At 37.9% G+C, this 18,787-nt stretch overlaps 1 protein-coding gene across 8 annotated transcripts in view; it reads right to left on the bottom strand.

Annotated features, from left to right (window-relative positions):
• Window positions 1-18,787, bottom strand: part of LOC122334880 (disheveled-associated activator of morphogenesis 2-like) — a 75,890-nt gene that overhangs the window by 37,337 nt on the left and 19,766 nt on the right. For all 8 annotated transcript variants that reach the window (XR_006248826.1, XR_006248825.1, XR_006248828.1 and 5 more), the window contains exon 2: window positions 5,869-6,100. Coding sequence is in view for 2 of the 8 variants with exons in the window: in XM_043232765.1 (XP_043088700.1) it covers window positions 5,869-6,036 (168 nt within the window). In the remaining 6 variants the exon portion in view is untranslated. The remainder of the gene's footprint in view (window positions 1-5,868; window positions 6,101-18,787) is intronic.

An 18,787-nucleotide genomic window follows, 5' to 3' on the forward strand; every position in this document is an offset into this window, starting at 1 on the left:
CCAGTGGGTTTGAGCAAGGACACATGAAAAGTAGGAGAAATACAATAATTAGAGGGCAATGCTAAACAGTAGGAAACAGGAGTGATCTGTCTAAGGATTTTGAAGGGACCCACATATCCAGCAGGGTATTGCAGGGAAGGAAAAGGTGCAAATCCCGGGAGGATAGCCAGACCCTTTGCCTAGGTGTGAGGGCCAGAGACTCTCTGCGACAACGATTGGCTTGTTCTCTCACGGTTCTGACTGCTTGTTGCAGGTGGATGTGAGCGGAGTTTCAGGTCTCCTCACTCCTCTGAAGCCAGGTGTTGACTGCAGGAAGGTCAGAAGGTTCGACTGACCAGGGGAATAATGGTGGTTGGAAACCCAGAACACACTGAAAGGGAGTCAGTCCAGTGGACTCCTTCCAGATGGAGTTCTGGACATATTCAACCCAAAGAAGATAACGGCTCCAATCCTGTTGATTGGCATGGCAATAGGAGCAGAGAAAACGGGTTGATGATGAAGTGGTTCAATGAGTAAATGACTGGGAGAGCTAACTGTCTTCTCAAACTGCCTGGAGAGTGTGTTGGCCTTGCCATTCTTGGAGCCTGGGATGTGAACAAAAGCGCAGTCAAATGGTCGATGTGGCGATAATTTCATGGCCTCCTGTTCACTGGAAGCCAACGCCAGATCTTGGTACTCAGTTGGTATCAGTGGGGAATCTGACTGATTAATTGATTTGATCATGGAGAATCCCTGACGCACAGAGAAGAGACAGAGGTGAGTACATTTCTCTCCCCATTGAGTGAGCTCCTTATGGGACCAAGAGATATTGGGGTTGTGCTGTTCTAGCCAGGAAAGCCAGAGGGTGATGAGGCACTGAGGTGAGCCAATGGTAAAAAGACTAATCTTATGTAGAGCACTGGCTTGAAGTGTAATCTCCTGAGTGACAAAGATAATTTCTCCTGATCCCAATGAACGACCATCTAGAGTTGCCACTGACACTGGAATTACATGGAAGAAGGGGAAGATTATCAGCTTTAGCAAAGGTTAAATCCCACAGCCCCAGAATCAATTAAAGCATCAGCTTTTACACACACATCATTAAGTTTTAAAACAATTGGTAGACTAAGGGGTTCCGGAGATGGTGAAACACTCACCGCAACCTTTCTGGAACACGTGGGCTGTCGAGGACAGTAGGCTCGCAGATGTCCAGACTGTTCTCACGTTCCTCTCAACATAGACGAGTATAGTTGAGCTGCATTGGTTTTTGTTCAGGCGTGACAGTTGAGAGTTTGAGTGTCTGCGAAGTTGTGGCACCTTGACGAGTCCTCATCAAATTGTTGACATGGATGGTAAGCTGTTCCAGGGTTTTCCCATCATCACGGCAAGCAAGCTCGTTTTGTAGGTTGATGTTAAGCCCTTTGCGGTACATCAGTTTAAGGGGGTCTGGACTCCATCTGGTTTGTGCAGCAAGAGTATGTAAGGTGGCTGTGTTGTTACCTTGTTGCAGAAAAAGCAGCTGTTCCCTGGTACTGCAATGCTCTTCTGGCTGGACTTCCATCGAACACAATAAAACCTCTACAAATGATTCAGAATGCAGCAGCACGGCTGGTATTCAATGAGCCCAAGAGAACCCATGTTACACCTCTCTTTATCTCCTTACATTGGCTACCGATTGCAGCTCGCATCAAGTTCAAGGCACTGATGCTTGCATATAGAACAACCACAGACTCAGCACCGGTCTACTTCCACTCACTATTACAAATCTACACACCCTCTAGAAGTCTGAGATCTGCTAGCGAGCGACGCCTCGTGGTACCATCTCAAAGAGGCTCAAATCACTCTCCAGAACTTTCTCGCTTCTCTGTTCCTGGCTGGTGGAACGATCTTCCCGTACTTATCCGGAATGCTGGATCTCTGTCAATCTTTAAGAAACTGCTGAAAACTCACATCTTTCAGCAATACCTGACCTCATCATAAAAAAAAAAAAAAAAAAAAAAAAAAACTCTCACTGTCTCTGTCTCTCTTCTCATCCCCCTTGTTTATTCCTTCCCTTCTGGCATGTACTAATTTGAACACTCCCTGTGACTGGGTGTTATAAGCACTTACCCTGTCTGTTTGTCTCTCAAAAAAAATGAATCGCTGCTGTACTCTCAATTGTAAGTCGCTTTGGATAAAAGCGTCTGCAAAATGACTAAATGTAAATGTAAATGTAAATGTAAATGTAAATCTCTCCCTCCCACTTGGTATTTGAACACATCTCTGAACTGACACAGGAAATCGGAGTAAGAAAGGAAAGTCACTTGTCTGCCCTTCCACATGACGGTAGACCAATCCAGCACCTTCCCAGCCAATAATGAACTTGGCAACTCATCTGTGGGATATAGGTGAGGCTGCTGATTGATGAACAGTGATCATTGGACTGGGAAACCCTTACACTTGGCAGGATTGCCATCAAACTTATTGGACAGAGAAAATCGAAGAGAAGGATTAGCTGCATTGCTGGTAAGTGGCATGAGTGTCTGCAATGCATGAGCTAGCTCCTCAGTTAGCGTGGTTAGCTTTAGCAGTTGCTGATGATGAGAAGTGAGTGTGGTGGCTTGGTACACATGGTACAGAGCTGCTGGCTCCTGTGGTGGCGAAGTCTTCTGTAACGAGGAGTCAGATACAGTTGGATCCATTTCCTAGCTCTTTAATAAGAATATTCATACAGGGAGTGATCAACAACAGAGACAGGGGTATCAGAGGCAATGGCAGGATAGTAAACAGTGTCAAGCGAGGGTCGAGGCAGGCAGTAAACAAATCAAGGTTTTGAGGTACACAGGCAAAGGGTCAAAAGGCAGGCAGCAAACAATCAGAGAAACGATAAACAGTTCAAGCAAACAGAATTGTAAATGCTCAGAATTACCAACTGGGGCAAGGATAAGACTTTGCAAAGAGCTGGAGACTGAGCACTTTTTATAAAGGGGCTTAGTGCGTTACACCTGGGCAGGTAATCAGTCCTAGGTATGGGTAATGATGGAAAATGTAGTCCGAGACTGTTAGTACTCAGGAGAGGGTTTCCTCCGGTGGCCGTCGAAGAGAGCCACAGAGGCGCAGTTCATGACACATAGAGTCAGTTTAACAAAGCAGGGGGAGAATACTCAAATGAATCAAACAATGCACTAAACTAAAGTTTATGCTTGTCAAATGAATGGCATTTGTGCCATTATTCAATGCCCCAAAAAAGCAATAATATATACAATATTTTGTGCTTGAAATGGATAACATTATTGCTAGGAGGAGGCACCACAGAGAACAGAGAGTGCATGGCAGAAGTAAAAGGATTTTTTTTCCACAGAACACATTATCCAAACATAATGTTTGCCAAGCTATTTTTATTTTGCTTTAGGAAATAAAATAACTTGGAACTCTCAACTAGGAGTTATACAATAAAAGAAACTTTATTCTTTATTTGTGACACTAATTTGAGCTGCGCTTGGTTATTGCATTGATTGATATGTAAATTAGGTTTGTATCAGTGTTCTTTAATTAGCGCATTTTTAGTAAATCACTATTATTTTTCCACTTGTTGCATTGTAGTTACAGTTATATCAAGTAACTAGATTACATTGCAGGCACTACCTAGCATATTTATATTACAATCACAACCCCACAGATTCATAAAGATTCATCAGTTAATGAATACAAATCAAATTATATACACAACTGTGCACATCTTCACAGAAGAGTAGAGAGTTGGCCTGAATGAATGTTTCTCATATCATATTCCAAAAAACTGTTAAAACTCATAATCTTGTCAGCTGTGAACCAGTTCTATCAGGTTACTTAAAATGTCCCGTGAGAGAATATTTAATTACTGCAAAGAGTTATTTTGACATATTCCACATATACGGAAAACACTTTGTTTTGTCTTTAGTAAATGTCTTTAGTATGTCTTTTTGCTCCATGTGTGCAGACAAGCCATTTAATTTTTTTTGTTTTGCACAGTGGTTCAATAAGACTGTTTGTTTGCTTGCTTGTTTGTTTAAATGAATGGCTCATGTTAGCAGTCTGCATTTTTTCAGTTACAATCATTATTTATATTTATCAATCTACAATTAATCTACAAGTCCTTTCTTTTTGTATCAAGCATGAGGTTGCTGTGAATTACCTAAGTGCTTCCATATATTGGGCCTTCTCCAAATAATGAGCTTTATTTTTTCCTTCCCACATTCTGTTTTTAACTCAAATACAGGGCTGGCAAAGCCGGACAGAAAAAAGATTTTTGCAATCATTAAACTCAATTTTCTCTTAAACATTTACATTTAGTAGATTATTTTATCCAAAACAAATTACAAATGAAGACAATGTAAGCCATCAAAATCAACAAAAGAGCAATGATATGCGAGTGCTATAACAAGCCTCAGTTAATACATGTAGCAAAGTGGGGGTTTTTTGTTTGTTTTTTTTAAGAAAAAGAATAGATCAAGTTTATGTTAGAGGCCTTTTTGCTTTTGTAATTGTATAGTAAATAAAAAGGCAAATAAACAGAATACGACAAGATTAGAGAAGTGTATATGTGCAAATCTTTTTTTTTTTTTTAAAGAGTGCTAGAGTTAGTGTAATGAGGAGTCAGAAGTGGTTGGATCCATTTGCATGCTCTTTAATAAGAATGGTCAAACAAGCAGTAAGTCAGCAACAATAAAGGAATATCACAGGTAAGGAAGAATCGTAAACAGGGGCAGGCAATGGTCGAGGCAGACAGATAATAATCAGAGTCAGGGTAAACAGGCAGAGGGTCGAGAGGTAGGCAGCAAACAATCAGGATAATCGGTAAACAGAACAAGGTCAAACAAAAGAAGACGACAGCAGTGGGAATAACGTTTGGAATTATCAGCCAGGACCTTGATAAGACTTCTTAATGTGCTGGAGGCTGGTTGCAGCTTAAATAGCAGTCTTAACAAGGTACACTTGGACAGCTAATTAGGGCTGAGTGGAGACATGTCGGGAATTGTAGTTCTGAAAACTAGTACTCCAGGGAGGGTTCCCTCAGGTGGCCATCGGAAAGAGCCACAGAGTCATGACAGTTAGAGGGTTAAATAAAGATGGAAGAGATGTGTTTTTAGCTGCTTCTCGAAGGTGGCTAAGGAATCAATTGCTCAGATTGAGTTGGGCAGAGCATTCTACCAGGACGGAACATTTCATTTAAAAATCTGTGATTTTGTGCCTCTTTTGCAAAATATTGATTATAAGTAGCATTACACCTATAAATAAGGTTAAGTTATTTACAGTCAGTAGAGTGTAATCTGTGGGGAGACTATCACAATGCCTTGAATTTTATGCAGCTATAGGTATCCATTGCAAAATAATAAACAGAAGTGTGACATGCATGGATGGTGAAACTGTGATGAAACAATGCATTTGATGTAATCACAAGCAGTTCTGTACTGGCAATTTTGAGTTGATCTTATCTAAGAGCTAAGGCTCAAACCATAGCAGTGTGGTGCCTGAGATGCCCTTTGCCAATAGGGCAAAAAAAAAACTCTTGTGGTTAACTGTGTCAAAAGCAGCAGGGTCTTACTAAACTAAAACTAGAAGTAGACAGTAGACAAAGTCTTCAGGTAAATGTTGTTTACAAAAGTAATAAGATGATACAATGTTTACACTGCATTTAAAATCACAGCATTTTTGTATGTGTTTAGCCAATCAGCTTACACTTACATCACTGATAGTTCCTAGAACGTTTTTAGACCCTACTTTGAAGTAGGAGCTTATTTAGTTCCTCCAAACAGAGTTCCTGCAGTGCAAAAGGCCCTACTGATTGTACAGTTAGCCCCTTAAATTTTCCACTTATATGTTACATAGATTATGGATTATGGACCACCAGAATAGATGGAAAATACTAACCACTAATTCAGAGAAACGGGCATGCAGTTCTTCCTCTGGGGGCATAGGGGCACTGAACTCCAGCAGCTGCAGCGGTACACTGTCTTTCAGGTTGATCTCAGGGGGTTCACTGCTGCTGAAGCAGCACAGGAAGCCTAGGGTGGGCCGTGTGCGCTTCCGGGGAGGCATCCTCTACAATCTGGAGGGGCCAACAGCCAGTGAGGCGAAGAGTCTGCTATCTAGGGGGCATTATCTAAAGAGAGAAAAGAACCAGTCAGGATTAAAACAAATACATACACACATACACACATGTACATTAAAATCACAAACTAGACGGTTTTAGATCTACTAAAAAAAGCATTAAATTTAAACACCTTGAAGGTTAGAAAATGATGAGTCATTTTAAAATAATTCATTTTTGGGTGAACCATCCCTTTAAGACCTATGTCAAAAAACTGTGTCAAAAAGTAAGTCACAGAAATAAAAAGCCCAAATTAACTCTTGAGCAAAGCTGAACCCTCTTATTAAAATTTTTTAATTCTCCCTTTATATATTATTTTTTATCCTTTTTAAAGCCTTCAGTTCTCCCTGATGGTGTTCCCTAAACTCATGTTGAATTTAAAGCAGTTTCAAAGTAGTCTAACAACTTTAATTGCACAACATCAGAATGGGAACATCAATAAAATACAGAGGCTATTGTTCTACTGGACAAACCCTTCAGCTGTGTGGAGTGGCCATAAAAGAACTGGGTTTTCGAAAAGCAACCACTCTCATCATTCTCTAGAACTTCATTGATCCATGTGGGCATAGAGAATGGAACCGACTGGCACCTCTGTGGATGTGCTGAAATAACCCTCGGGGTAGTACAAAGACTTCTCTGTTTTCAGGCTACAATGTTGGCCAATGGCAAAAGAGAAGGAAAATGAGAAAGGACAGGAGTAGTTGCCAGAAGAGGCGGTTTTACCTATCACATTCACCAGAAGAACAGTGAAGACACAAAAGAGAAGAAAGCCCATCATTCCTAGACTGCCTCCTCTCACGATTAAGTCCACCATATTCATATTGGTAGTGGTTTCCAAAATTATAACAAGGAAATTCTGTCAGCCTTGATTATATCAAAAACTATAAGTGCAATCACAAGTGTTTGCTACAAAAAAAGTAAAGGGGTCATGAACTGAGAAATAAAAAAAAAAGCGGTTCCTCCGCAAAAGAAGATCACATCACACAATAGTGGCAGTTCTTTACCCCTTTAATATCACAGTAGTATGACATGGATTTTTGCAAGTTACAAGGTGGATATAACCAGTAACAGCTTATCTGCCTAGATAAAACAAAGGTGATTAGCAAACTAGACCAGTATCAGCTGGCTAAAAGAAACACGAGAACCAGACTTAGCTTCCACTATATCAAGATGGCTTTCCTAACAGTGTTAGAGTTTAAATTGCATAGCGTTTAATGTCTATTTTTTCTATAATCTTTAATCTATTATTTAATTTAAATTTTTCTATTAATCATTTAATGGTTTATGTTTTACCAAAGTTTGCTATTGGAATTGAATGTGATGAGAGATAAAGACTAAAAGAAAGACTTGTTACCACTAAAGAATACAAATAAACAATAAAATGGATAGAATTGCATTATAGATTGTCAATGGTTACAACAAACAATCAGTCTAACTCTAACTCTTTGTTAAAGTCTTAAAGCGACATTATAAATACATAAGGCTAATGCTACTTTAAACTTTAACACTGGGATAAATTTAGTATATAACTTTAATTATTTACTGTTATTATGTCAAGTCTCAAATGCTTGTGAGGAGAGTTAGAAAAGATGTTCCCTTTGTTCCTTTAATGATATTGAAAAAAAACACTAATATAAATGCATATTAGTGTGGATGTGTGGAAACACTGGAAAACAACAAAAAAATGTATTAGCAATATATGTAATACTACATGGATGTTTAATAACGTCATGCTGCCCCTTAACAGAGAATTTGACAGAGATGGTTAGAGTGGAGGGGATGGCTGTTGCCATTTCTCATTCAGCCCTCAACCACATCACACTGTCCTGTGTGCTGCTGCAAGTAGGTCAGTGGAGGAGAGAGTGAGTAGCATTTCCTAACACACACTGCTCAAATGGCTTCTATATCTTCCATTACTTTTTCTTGCTTGTGTGATCATCAGCACCTGTCTTTTTTCTACAAAACCATAAGTTTTCCCTTTCCTTTTCTAGCTTTTCTTTTAAGTGACATGTCAACAGATACCTACATATTCTACTGTTTGATTTAAACCTCTGGGAAGTTGGGCCACCCTAGTTTCTAGGCAACCATAAATAAAATTGGTGACCACAAATATTTTAAGAGTCATTTTACTTTGATGTAGAGAGAAAAAAACATGCAGCACAAGTTTTGTGCTTTTCAACATGTTTAAGGACCCATGCTACTTCTAAACAATTACAGACAATGAATTTTTTTTTTAATATTTAATATCACCCTCCAGGGGTGGTGCCACTCTTCTCTCTAGACATATGTCAAATAGCCTTAGAGTTTATACTTGACTAATGGGGCCCAGGTCTGGAAGCAGACAGACAGGCTTAAAAAAACGTGTGTTAGCTGACTAGCATCACAAAAATCTGCTAATTTTCAGCACATAGAGATTTTAACTGAAATATCAAGCCATAGAGACTGTGTCTGTTCCCCAAACTAAATACAAAAAAAATTTAAATCAATTATGCAAAAACAAAAAAATGATGTTTAATTAATATAAAAAAAAAACATACAGAGAAACAGAATGCTTAATAAACAAACAACAGCTGGTCCAAAATGCAGCAACTAGAACTAGGAAGTATGACCATACCAGCCCAGTTCTGTCAACAGTGGATTGGCTCCTTATTAAACATTGTATAGATTTTAAAAACATGCTTACAAAATTGCTTACAAATTACTTACAAAGCCCTGAATGGTTAAGCTCTTATTGCTTTTGGATATACTTTCATCTCTCTCTCTCTCTCGCTTTGGCAATGATCACCATGATCAGACATGAAAATATGTTGTATCTTAGAAAAAAAATAATAATTAAAAAAATTAAGCTCACAACACAATGAAATTAAAAACACATATGCTCATCAAGGCAAAAGTAAGACACAACATGAATGACAACAGTGTGTTTTTATTGAATGTTTTGGCTTTGGAGATAATACAGCTGATAAAATGCAATGTGGAAATTACTATGAGCTTCACGTGAGTTTGAGTTTGTGTAGTAGAAAAAAATGGGTTTATTCATATAAACAGAGAAACGTGGAACATGCAGGCCTATAAAAGACAAGCACACTTTGAGTGGCTGTTGGGTGAGTAGCAAATTAGATCAAAAGGATTTATATAAATAATTACAATTAATTGATTAATTTCAATTATTTATATCAGCTGCCAATAGCAACAAAAGCAGAATTAAACTGCTATCAACTAATCTGTTAGTCCAGCAACATTCAGTGTAAGGATATAAAAACTCTTTAAAAAGGATATTTTAGTGGCTGGAGATCCTGTAGTTCCTACAGTATTAATGCAATAAAGCATGAAGCTGGATCAAAATCGTAAAGAGACATTATTGTGTAGTGGTGACAGAATCAGAAACTCATAATTTGTGTACAAAAGTTTTATTAACTAAACAGCAACACATAACCAGTCTACACAAACAAACAAAGAAACATATACTCACATGTACATACAAAGGGAAGCTTTCACTTTTCGAAAGGAAAGTTTACTACTCTTTGATTTACTATGTGATTTAATATGTGATTCAAGTGGGTGTTCTTGGAACACTAATATGTCACATAGGTATCAACATGTAATATACTCTCTCGATTAGGTCATCCAAAGACAAATTCAAACATGAATACTAAACATGGTATAGGTAAGGTATTTTAGAGGGAGAACTCTCGACTGGGGTCTTTTACCAGACACCCTGGCATCCAGTTTTGTGATTATTTGCTAATCTAATGAATACATTATTTGTTAAATCTAATGAAAACTGTGTGTCTGATTGTTCCAAATGCTACATATCTCTGCCTTAACATCTTATGCTGTGGGTAAAACTCATGTCATGTAATAGCTTGTGACATCTGTCTTTCCCTTCTTAAGTTACCAGGTGTATATTTTAAGTATAATACACATTAGTATGAGGATCTATCTTCACTTTAGGTGGCTACAGTATATTATAAAAGTAACCCCAAAAAAACGCAATCAGTGGGTCTGTAATTTTATCCAAATGTAATCGCAACACTGGCAACACTGGAACACCCGACGGAGCATACAATTGCTGTTTTTGTAGACCAACTGCTGCCTAGTGGTCAGGAGTATTTCCGCTGTGCTGTGTAATTTTTGTTGTGTTGTTAGCTTATGTTTGTTTTTTTATTTCCATTGTGTTGAGAGCTTATGTGAGCTTTTTTAATTGCATTGCGCACTACTAGGCCACCAAGGACCACTAATTAAAGACTGTAATTCACAAATTCCACCATAATGTGAATTGTCTAACCTGCTGAGACAAAATACCAGAACAGCTGTAGACCAATGTGACTAATGCTTACAAAGTCCAGGCATAATCTCATCTGGGTCATATCTTCCTTATGCTGCTTCCCCATTATAAACCCACTATTAAGACTGCTGGGCCAATGATTAAGGCAGTTAGAATATGGTCAAAAAATGCTAACCCTGTCCTTTATACAATCTGAAAAGTTACAGTCTTTAATCTTGTCATTTACATTACTGGCACTCTATTCTCCTATTTGATACTGTTAAGTGCTTTGATACAATCCGTATTGTTAAAATCACTATAAATAAAGGAGACTTGACTTGACTTGACTCTTAAAGCCATGAGTCTCACTGACTGCCATTATATGACTGACAGACTGCAACACTTTGAGTTTCCACAAAGTCACCTACATCTTGATTGTCCTGGAGGCAAGTAGATAAACATAAAATAAAAATTTGGGGGTGAACTATCCCTTTAAGGATGAGTAAAACATGGGATAATTTTCCTTTGGATAATTTTATACTGTTCAGTGCTTTGATACAATCTGTGTTGTTAAAACCGCTATATAAATAAGCGTGATTGATTTTTGGGTGAACTAACCCTTTAATCTGGCAACAAAAAAGTGTTGTGTCTGAGGAGAAAAGGTGGGAAAAACAACGCTATCCAATAATTTATGCAGTACCCATAATATATGCTAGTTGTCAATATAAAATACAGCACTTTTAAGTCTGTGCACCAGAGATTATGAGAAACCCAACCCTTTCTATCTCTTCTCAATTCTCTCCAAATAACTTCCTCTCTCTGTCTTGTCAGATAAGAGTACACAGTAAAAGTACAGCCTTTAGAGAATTTTTTTCAAAACTTTTACTGTTACATGTAACAAACAAAACAAGTCAAGTCAATTTTGTACAAAAATATGTAAGCTCTCACAAAAACAAATACATTGTACAGAAGGAGCTGTAAATGCCGTCAATAGTCATTTAAATTTTATGACAATATGGATTTCCATATTTGATTTGATTTATGTCCTTGATGTCCTTGATTCCATTCGATATTGATTCATTTGTCTTTTTTATTGTTGCAATCTATTGACATTAACATACCTCCTGCTTGTTTGGGCATTTTTTTGCCTTGTAAGACAGGGCTGAGAGGATATATACAGAAAATAAAAACCTTAGGATCCGTTGGTAATTTCTTTGACAGAATTTGGTCAATCATATCAATTACACATTCCAATCTTCATTCCAATCTTCTACAAAAAAAAATCATCCTTTATATCTTCTTTCCATAATCTTAAATTAGATGCATGAAGATTCCAGAGACCCAGACAAAAACAGATCATAGAAAGAAGAAACCAAACCTCTATAAGAGCAACCCATTATTACTGCCTCTATCAGAAGATGACAGGGGTATCTAATGATTGATTTTGAGATGAGGAAATAAAACTTCTAAATTGAAGAAAACAATTAGTCTTTAGAATACAATATTTGGTAGGTATTTTACGTCATCTTTATTGTACATTGAAAAATAAAACCTGATTGTACGCAGTTGGGTTGCCCAGTTAGTTACAACTAGGTGTTTGGACATTTAAGTCTTCCTCTATCAGATGGCATAATAAGGTTAGACGTAGCCTGGGGCATTTATTTTGCCAAATAAAGTTAGTAAACAATTCTAGTAAGTAAAAGATTAAGGAGGAAGTAAGGGAATGTTTTGGAATAAATACAGACATTTTCAGAGTTTATTCATTTTTAAGATATTTATCCTGCCAATCATTGAAATAGATAAAAATTCTACTGATGATGTAGTATATTAAAAAATGTATTAACAAAACAAGAACAGGAGCATGACCAAATAAGGAAAAACAGGAACACTGAAAACGAAACCAAAACCCACAAATACTGTGACAGAGAGAAGCATAATCTTGGTTATTTTATCTCTTTGATTTATTAAGTAACATTTTAGAGTGATTTGGAGATTTAGATAGATTTGGAGTGATTAACAATTTATATTTTATTTATATTTAATTTATATCCAGATAATTTTTCAAAAGTTTCAATGAGATCCAGGAGTGCAGAGACAGAACTACTCAAGATTTTTCAAGAACAAAATAATGTCATCTGCAAACAGTGCTAATTTATGTTCCAGATGACTCTCTCGGATTTCAGAATTATAATTATGCTCCCTCACCACCATGGAGAATGGTTCTCTTGCAAGGATAAATAATAAAAGTGAAAGAGACTCCCTTATTGTAATGAATGAGAGGTCTGAGGCGTGCGGATCCATTTGCAGGCTTTTATTTGATGAAAGCATGGTCAAAGGAGGCAGGCATCGAATCACAGCAAACAGGAGTATAAGAGGCAAGGCAACAACAAAATCCAAAAAAACAGGCAGAGGTTGGGTCAGGCAGCAAACAATCAAAGTATCAGAGACAGGCAGGGTCAAAACCAAAGAATCTATAACAAGGGGAACACAAGGCTAGGCTAACTAGGAACAAACAAACAATCAATGCAACCTCCAGGTGAGGGGCCTGTTTCAGTATTTATAGTCTTACAACAGGAAGTAGCAGCAGAGGGAGTGATCACAGATCATCCAGAGGTAAGGGCTCCCTCTGCTGGCTTGGTGACACTTATGGGCAACTCCTACTGTAGTAATACTAAAAGATTTAGATACTACATTATTGGTCAAAACTTCTGCGGTAAGACCAGTGCAGAGTAATCTAACCTGTTTACAAAATGCGGGAGCACCTCAAAAAGGTAGTGCCATTCAACGCATTTGAAGGCTTTCTCTGCATCAAGAAAGAGTGAAGCTGTATCTTTCATCCCTCTCTGGCTATGTAAAATATTGAGCACTCGTCTGACATTATGAAAGTCCTGTCTGCCTTGGATAAATCTATTTTGGTCTACTCCCACCACCTGAGGAAGTAAGCGCTCCAATTTTCTTGTAAAATTAGTTGGACTGAAATTTCTTGGACTGAAAAATCTATAGGTATCCCATCCGGCCCAGCAGTTTTTTAGGTTGCATCTAATTAATTGTTTCTGCGATTTCTATTTCTGTTAAACTGAAATTGTGTCAAGTCTGGAAGTACCCTCAGAGGTTTACAGTTTATCATAAAATCATTCATTTCTGTGGGATCTCCAATTTTTCTACGACTTGAATCTTCAATGTAGTTAATGAACCTTTCTGTTTGTTGTTGTTAAATTCACTATAACAAATTCACCAACAACATGCTGTGACTGACAATAGAACAATAAAATAACAATTAACCAATCTCTATTTATCTAACACACTCGTTACAAATTCAAATGTTTCAAACTACGGGTTTTAAGGAAGGTTACTTAACATTTGTCACAGACTGCGACATGCTGTATTTCTGGTTACGTGTATTCGAATGATGCACACATCTACAGGGGTTCATGAAAAGAGGATCGGGAAAATAATCTTGATGAACATTTTTATCGATTAACAACATAAATTCTGCTATGCACTTTACACAAACCTACTGCATTACGCACAAGAGGACTATGGCTGCAAAATATCCTAATTTTAGGTACTTTTTGTACTTCATTTGACATTTTTGCAATAAATGAATGTAATTGCATCAATCTGTCTGTCATGTTTTTCTTACACTGTACAGAGATAGTTATGGTTTAGAGGTTGGAGTGGGATTAGCGGCTATAAAAATATTTTTTGATGCTAGGAAAGCAATGATTCATAAAGAGTACTGATAAATCTGTTTAATTCACTCATAAATAGTAGGAATGCATCAATTTGACACTCAGGATTGCTAGAGGCAAATTTTTGGCAGATCAGGTATCGTGAGACAAGACAGATCCAAATCCGGTATTGTGCATATACTGTTCTGTGTTCTTGTTATAAACTCTTCTCTCTAGGTGCAGTTGTCTGTCCTCTTCTATTCTTCCCTTAGTATTTTAACTTTTTTATGCTGTCTCATAGCCTGAGTGCTGTTATTCTGAGCTGCTTCAAGCACATCATTCTGTGTAAAAATGGTATTGTTGCATTGTTGCAACAATATTCAAACATAAAAATTCAAACCTAATTCAATGCCCACATCTGGGCTATTCCTTCCTTATTTATATAAAAATAAAGAGATAAAAGACCTGGAGTGGATTTTAAGTGTGCAATCTGGTGTTTAGTGATGACAGAAGCAGACAGATGAATTCTGCATGTATATTTATATGTATTATTTATGTACATTAGGGATGCGCAGTATACTGGTACTAGAAAAATACAGGTATCTATTATATTTCAAAAATAGTACAATATCATCATTTTGCTCAATTCTGAATTTCATATGCTGCTGTTACGAAGTTTGAGTGCTTCTCCAATTGTTGCAAAACTGGTAAATGTCACAACAGAAAACACAATGGATCAAACAGATGAAACTATCAACTAAAACTAATAAATAAAGAACAGTAGAAGTAAAATATAGCATTACATTGCATACAATAACTCGTGTTCTTACCAGGACAAGGAAATATGATCATATAACCCCAGTTTTATCCTCCCTGCACTGGCTGCCTGTTAATTTCCGAATTGATTATAAAGTACTGTTACTGACCTACAAGGCTCTAAATGGTTTAGCCCCCATTTATCTGACCAGCCTTCTGTCTCGCTACAACCCGTCACGCTCTTTAAGATCTCAAAACTCAGGGCTCCTGGTAGTTCTTTGTATAGCAAAGTCCACTAAAGGTGGTCGAGCGTTTTCACATTTGGCACCCAAACTCTGGAATAACCTTCCTGCTAATGTTCGGGGATCAGACACAATCTCTCAGTTTAAGTCTAGGCTAAAGACATATCTTTTTAGCAAAGCATACTCATAAAGATTCACATAAACCTATGCTACAGTACATCGTGATTCCCAATAGTATGAATGGCCGCTACGCTAATTATCCTTTTGTCTCCACCTCGGGATGCACATCCCGAGGCATCTAGGTACCGAGCCTCTCCAGTGGACCCCGTGAGATGACCTTCCTGCGATGACGTCGAGGAAAACTTAACCTTCCGTCTGAACTAATTCTATCTTGAATTTTCTTGTATTGGAATTCATCCTGCTGTGTAGTGATTTGCTTTTGTTGTGTAATGATTTGCTTTTGTCTGTGTAATGATTTGCTTTTGTTGTGTAATGATTTGCTTTTGTGAAGCTGCTTTGGAACAATAGCCATTTTAAAAAGCGCTATACAAATAAACTTGAATTTAATTGAATTGAATACAGATGATAAAGGTGAAAAAACAGACCACAGGAGGCACATCAAATCTTGTTAAGTGTTTTTTTCTTGCTCATCCTGATCTTTTTAGAAAATCAAAAGATCAACAGGTTAGTGCTTCATTCATAAATTCAGATTTAATTTTAATTTGATTAACAACTTATCAACACACATACATAAGATGTGATGCAGTAAACACGAAAGCTGAAATGTGACGCTAGAACTATTGATGTTTTGGCCACATAATATTTGAACTTGAATTTCAAACAATCAAATATTAATTTAATTGAATGAAACAATAGTTTTGCTATATAAATTTCAGTATCAATAATACTGTTACGCCAAGCCAGCAGAGGGAGTCGTAACCTCTGGATGAACTGAGAGCTTCCTCTGCTGCTACTTCCTGTTCCTACTTACTTGGGACTACAAAATCTGAAGCAGGCCCCTCACCTGCATGTAGCATTGTTGTAGTTAGCATAGCCTTGTTTATTCATTCTTGCCTTGTTTTTCTCTTGTTGTACATTCTTTGGTTTTGACTTTGGTTTTTGATTGTTTGCTGTGTGGCCCAACATCTGCCTGTTTTTGGATTCTGTTGTTGCCTTGCCTCTTATAGTCCTGTTTGCTGTGTTTCGATGTCTGCCTGCTTTGACCATGCCTTTGTTGAATAAAATGGATCAGCACGCCTCAGACCCATCATAACAAATATGAATGGAATTTTATATTTAAACCCTTTCACAAATACAGACTATTCAGCAAAATTACCGATAAATTGCCGGAAACAGATCAAAATGTTGTGTGAATCAAAGATGTGTGAATAGGCTTTTTTTTATAAAATCCCAGGAAATTCGCTCCGCCAATATACCAGTATGAGACGTTGTAATATTACCAGTAAATTGACAGAATTCTGCTGTGTGTGAATGCAGAAGTAAAATTACAGGTGTTCTGGTGAATTCAGTTCCCCTGTTTCCCCCTCACAGCGCATGCGTATTTTAAGAGTGAAAATCATGACATCATGATTTCACCTCGGAAGAAATTCAGTTGTTTTGCTGTCTTTTCCAACTGCTTTGCTGTCTTTTTCGCTGCCGATCCAACAGACTCTGTCAGAGGACAGCTTGCAACATTTACACAAATGAAGACTTAATCATAATCCCTGCTCAAGAAGGAGGTTGTCAATTTTGTGGAAATTAAACTAAATTAATGATCGAAGACACAGCACATCACAAGCATCAAGCATGGGTACAATTAAATACACTTTTGGATAGATCTCCATTCCCCTCTCTGGACTCGGACCATACTGAAATTCCTGATAAGACCAAATATATATATATATATATATATATATAAAAGAATAATCTAAATCAAATCAATATTTGGCGTTACTACCTTTTGCCTTCAAACCAACAATTGCAGCCAAAAAGCGATACCTCTGACGTAGGAACAAGGCCAAGGGACTCAAGTATGCACAAAAGCAGAGAAACTGAGGTGCAGAAAAATGGCAGCAGGTGCTCTGGACTGATGAGTTAAAATTTGAAATATTTGGCTGTAGCAGAAGGCAGTTTGTTTGTCAAAGGGATGGAGAGCGGTACAATTATGAGTATCTGCAGGCAACAGTGCAGCATGGTGGAGGTTCCTTGATTGTTTGAGGCTGCGTTTCTGCAAATAGAGTTGGAGATTTGGTCAGGATCATAGGTATTCTCAACGCTGAGAAATACAGGCAGATACTTATCCATCCAAATTTATAAACCGATATCACCATCATGTACACTTTAAGTTTGTCTGGGTTAACCCTGCAGAGAATCTGGCCTCTTAGAACTCCAGAACTGTACCAATCAGGTAATTTACTGGGTCGAGCTGGCTCTAATCGCACCATGTAGTGAAAAGTTTCCACTTCAGGTCATATAAGCTTTCTTGTTAAGGGAGCTCTGGATTAGAGGATGGTGTCAACAACCTCGGTTGAGAGACCAGAACCTATGAGCTGTGGTCACCTCAGGGGCCACACCCACAGCTTCCACAGCTTCAGGTGGGGTGAAAGATAAAAGGAATCTTCCATGGAGAGCTGTCCAGAAGTGAAATCAGGTCAGAGAACCATACTTCGCCAGCCAGAGCAGGACTAAAAAGTAGAGAGAGGTACAGAAAGCCACAGCCACATGTGTATTGTTGTATCTGGATGGGTCAGAGAGAACCAGACGGAACATTGCAATGTTTGCATCCCATGTCTCTGCCTCCAGCCTTTGAGTTCCAGACTTTGTCTTGGCTAATCAACCCGTTGGCTCCACTATAACTCCTAGCTTCCTCCTCTCCACTTCCTCATCCATCAGGCTCCACCTTGGTCTGTCATAGACCATCTGCTTCCCTGGGACTCCACTTCTCCAGCTACACCTTGTCAAACTATCCTTCTGGCACTGTCAGGCTTCTCCTTCCTTGCAGCTTCACCTCAGTCTTCTGGATCCCCGTCTCTGCGTCGGTCACAGGTGCCATCTGTTCTCTGGATCTTGTGTTATCATGTTCATTTAATTAATGTCATTATCTCCACTTTGCAAGATGCGTCCTGTTCACTGTTTCTTCATCCGGTCTTGTCTATACTACGTGTGAGTGCCACCCTGCTTGTTGGATTATCTGTATGTGTATCTGCATGTGTATTATTTAAAAATCAATCATCATTATACACACGACAGCATGCATGTGTACAGTCCCTGACAAAAGTCTTGTCGCTTATCTATTTTGTAGAAACACCTGCTATTAACCTTACTATTATTTACTTTTAATTAATCAATTAGTGTTAGAAATAGTTCGTATGAACAGCTAAAACCCTCCCAAATGATGTTTAATGCACTGAAATAAATTAGTTTCACTGAGAAAAGATTTATCATTTAATCAAAACAGAAAGGTCAAATTTTGGCAAGACAAAAGTTTTGTCGCCTATACAGAAATTGAACAAATTTACTGCAAATACAAAAATATGTCAGCAAATTAAGTAGTGGTGCTTTGAGATCCAAATTTAATATCTTGTATGACTTCCATGAGCTTGAAGGACTGCATCCATGCGGTTTGGCAAGGATTCATACAACTTATTGATGAAGTCATCAGGAATAGCAAAGAAAGCAGTCTTGCAAGCCTCCCAGAGTTCATCAATATTTTTTGGTTTCGTCTTCCATGCTTCCTCTTTCATCCTACCCCACATATGCTCAA

The sequence above is a fragment of the Puntigrus tetrazona genome, unplaced genomic scaffold (genome assembly GCF_018831695.1).
Source record: "Puntigrus tetrazona isolate hp1 unplaced genomic scaffold, ASM1883169v1 S000000665, whole genome shotgun sequence".
NCBI classification, from domain to species: Eukaryota; Metazoa; Chordata; class Actinopteri; order Cypriniformes; family Cyprinidae; genus Puntigrus; species Puntigrus tetrazona.